This window comes from Onychostruthus taczanowskii, unplaced genomic scaffold, assembly GCF_017590055.1.
Source record: "Onychostruthus taczanowskii isolate IOZ18803 unplaced genomic scaffold, ASM1759005v1 scaffold206, whole genome shotgun sequence".
Taxonomy (NCBI): domain Eukaryota; kingdom Metazoa; phylum Chordata; class Aves; order Passeriformes; family Passeridae; genus Onychostruthus; species Onychostruthus taczanowskii.
In genome coordinates, this window is record NW_024499307.1 from 1 (window position 1) to 3,423 (window position 3,423).

Here is a 3,423-nt window from a genome sequence, read left to right on the forward strand (position 1 = left end):
AGGGCCGGCGTTCGTGTCCAGGGCCTGTGGGCCTGTGTGGATGGCTGCGTCCTTAAACAGCCCCTCCAACGCCATTCTCGGTTTTGAGGTCCCTCCGCCCCCCTTCCAATTTGGGACCTCCCTGCCATGCCTTCCAAGTTTTGAGACCCCTTTCTTGACCCCCAAATATCTTATGTCACTCCTGCCATCCTTTCAAGTTTTGCAGGGACTGACCCGGGACTCTTCAAACACCTGTGCCCCGCTATCACCCCCCGCGGAGCTTTTTTGCCCTCCCTTCTCCAGGTGTTTTTACTCTCTCTCCCAGGGTTCTGCCCACCCCCCTTGGGGAACTTTTGTTCCCCCCCCATTTTTGTCACCCCCTGAAACCAGCACCTAGGTCCCCCAAAACACAACTTTATTCACAGCCCAGTCCCGTCCATGCCCCCTCCCCGCCTCACAGGGTCCCCACCCCCACATGGGCATCCCGGTGTCACCTCCCACCCCCGGGGTCCCACCCCCGTGTCCCTCCCCCCTTCCCCTATTTACAACTCTGGGATGTGGTACCGACAGGGATCAGCGAGGGGCACCGAGGGTGATAGAGGGCAGAGGGTGGGCTTGGGGACATCAGCTCTGTGTCACTCTGTCCTGTCTGTGTGTCCTCCCCCTTGGAGTCACTGTGTCCTGTCCTTGTCCCAGTCCCAGTGCCCCCCCACTGTCTCTGCTTGTTGTCACCACATTCCCTCATCTGTGGCATAACTTGTGTTCCCCCAGCTCTGTCACCATGTCCTGTCCATGAAACACTCCCTGTCTCCTCGCATGGTGTCACAGTCTCTGTGTCCCCCACCTGGATGGCCCATTGTCTCTGTGTCCCTGCAGGTCACCAACAGCGGACACTGCCAGAGCATTGTCCAACTGTCCTTGCATCCCCACCACGGTGTCCCCCCGGGGCATGAAGAGCAGGCAGTGCCCCAACTATCCATGTGTCCCCATGTCCCGGTGCCACTGTTCCCCTGTCCCTCAGGACACAAAGAGTGGGTGGTGCCCCCAGTGGTGCAAGGACAGCGCCCCACTGTCCCTGTGCCCTCTCCACAGTGTCCCCACGTTCCCTCAGGGCATCAAGAGTGGGCACTGTCCCCACATTGTCCCCTCAGGGCACGAAGAGCGGGCGGTGCCCCCGGCGGTGCCTCCTGAGCGCGGCGCTCCGGGCAAAGCTCTCCCCGCACTCTATGCAGATCAGCGGCTCCTGCCCGCAGCCGCCCTCGGCCCCCGCGGGCCCCTCGCCCTCACCCCCTGCCCGAGACCCCTTCATGGCCCTCGGGGCGCCTGCAGGGTGGGCGCAGCGCCGCGGCCGCGCTGTCCCCGGCCCGGCGTGGGTGCGCTGGTGCTTGATGAGGTTCTTGCTCTGCGTGAAGCTCTTGCCGCACTCGGCGCAGCCGTACGGGCGCTCCCCGGTGTGAATGCGCTGGTGCTGGATGAGGTTGGAGCTCCAGGAGAAGCTCTTGCCGCAGTGGCTGCACCTGTACGGCTTCTCCCCGGTGTGGGTGCGGCGGTGCTGCACCAGGTGCGAGTTCTGCGAGAAGCTCTTGCCGCACTCGCCGCAGGTGCTGGGCCGCTCGCCCGTGTGCGTGCGCTGGTGCCGCAGCAGCTTGGACCAGTGGCTGAAGCTCTTGCCGCACTCGTTGCAGATGAAGGGGCGCTGGCGGCCTCCGCCCCGCCGCCCCCCGCCCTCCTCAGAGCCCCCCGGGGCCGGGCCGGGGGTCCCGCGGGGAAGCGGGGGGCGCAGGGGGCTGTGCGGGATCACCGTGCGGATGATCTCGTGAGGCAGCACCTCGGCCTCGCCGTCGCTCACGATGCCATCATCGGCTGGGGGGACACGGGGAGGGGATGAGAGCACAGAACGGGCTGGACCTCCCAACCAATGTTTGCTGTGACTCTAAGAGGGGCTGGGACCCTGACACAAATGTTTATTGTATTCCTAAAATGGGCTGGGCCCCCTCCCCGAATGCTCATTGCACCCTAAAAGGGTGCCTGGAGCCTCCCTAATTTGCCTGGAGCTTCCTCAAAATGTTTGTTGTGACCCAAAAGGGGCTGGGACCCTTCCCCATATGTTTGTTTGACCCAAAAGGGGCTGGGACCCTTCCCCAAATGTTCGTTGACCCAAAAAGGGGCTGGGCCTTCTCCTCAAATATTTATTAAGCCCCAGAAAGGGGTTGGACCCCTGACCCAAATGTTCATTGTGACCCAAAAAGGGCTGCACCCCTGACCAAATATTTGTGCTCCAAAAAGGGGCCAGACACCCATCCCAAATGTTCACTGGATCCCAAAAATCGGCTAGACCCCCGACCCAAGTATTTGTTGTGTCCCAAGAGGGGGCACAAAAAGGGGCTGTGGCCCCCTCCTCGTGTCCAGTGCACCAAAAAGGGTCTGGATCCCCTCCCCAAATGCTCACTGTGCCCCATAAAAGGGGCTGTGCCCAATCCTGGAGTGTCTGGAGCCCCCCAAAAGTACCTGAAGGCCCCTAAAATTCTCCATACCCCCTTCTTGTGGGGTCTGGAACCCCCTCAAGAGTGTTTTAAGCCCCTCTCAAATGCCTCTACCCCCCTACAGTGGTGTCTGGAGACCCCCAGAAGTGCCTTGGACCATGTCCCAAATTCCTCCACCCCCTTCTAGGTGCATCTGTATCCCCCGCAAATTGCCTGCACCCCCTTCTTGGGGTGCCTGGAGCCCCCCCAAATTTGCCTACAGCCCCCCCAAAAGTGCCTGGATCCCTCCAAAATTTCCTGTACCGCCTTTCAGGGTTATCTGGAGCCCCCCAACCCCCCCATCCACTTTTGGGGTCCCCCTCTCACCAATGAAGACCCTCCGGACCACGTCCCCCTCGTCCGAGTCCTGCAGCTCCACCACGTCTGGCTCATCCTGCTCCATGGGGGCTCCCGCAGGGACTGCGATGTCAAGGAGGGCCCTGAGCACCCCAAAATGCCCCAGGACCCCCCTGAGCAGCAGAAACCCACAACTGCCCCCCTCCAGTTCCAAAGGATTTTGTTTGCATCTTGGTTCCTGCTGTGCCCCCAAATTTCTCAGTGTGACCCCAAATCCTTTTTTGCCCCCCTCAATTTCCATGTATCCCACCCAAATCCTTCTGTGTTACCCCACTAAATCCCCTCGTGCCCCCCAAGCCTCATCCCCCCTAAAACCCCTCTGCCCCCAACCCATCTGTTCCCCCCAAAATCTCTGTGTCCCCCCAAATCTCTTCATGTCCCCCCAAATCCCTCAGTGTAATCTCAAACTCCTCCATGTGATCCCAAATCCCTCTGTGCCTCCTCAAATATCCCTGTTCCGCCCAAAAATCCTTCTGTGTCCCTCCAAATCCTTCTGTGTGACCCCCAAATCCCTCCTTGTCTCCCCAAATCACCCTGTATTCCCCAATTCCCCCCCCCCCCCCCC

The 3,423-nt window shown here is 60.8% G+C and overlaps 1 protein-coding gene across 1 annotated transcript in view; it reads right to left on the reverse strand.

Annotated features, from left to right (window-relative positions):
- Nucleotides 1-386: 386 nt before the first annotated feature.
- The window catches only part of LOC121335605 (zinc finger protein 787-like), a 4,711-nt gene continuing 1,674 nt past the window's right edge, over nt 387-3,423 (reverse strand). Inside the window, exons 2-3 of the mRNA XM_041403921.1 lie at nt 2,829-2,921; nt 387-1,842 (exon numbers count right to left, since the gene is read on the reverse strand). Of these exons, the coding sequence (XP_041259855.1) occupies nt 1,127-1,842; nt 2,829-2,921 (809 nt within the window). The 3' untranslated portion in view covers nt 387-1,126. The remainder of the gene's footprint in view (nt 1,843-2,828; nt 2,922-3,423) is intronic.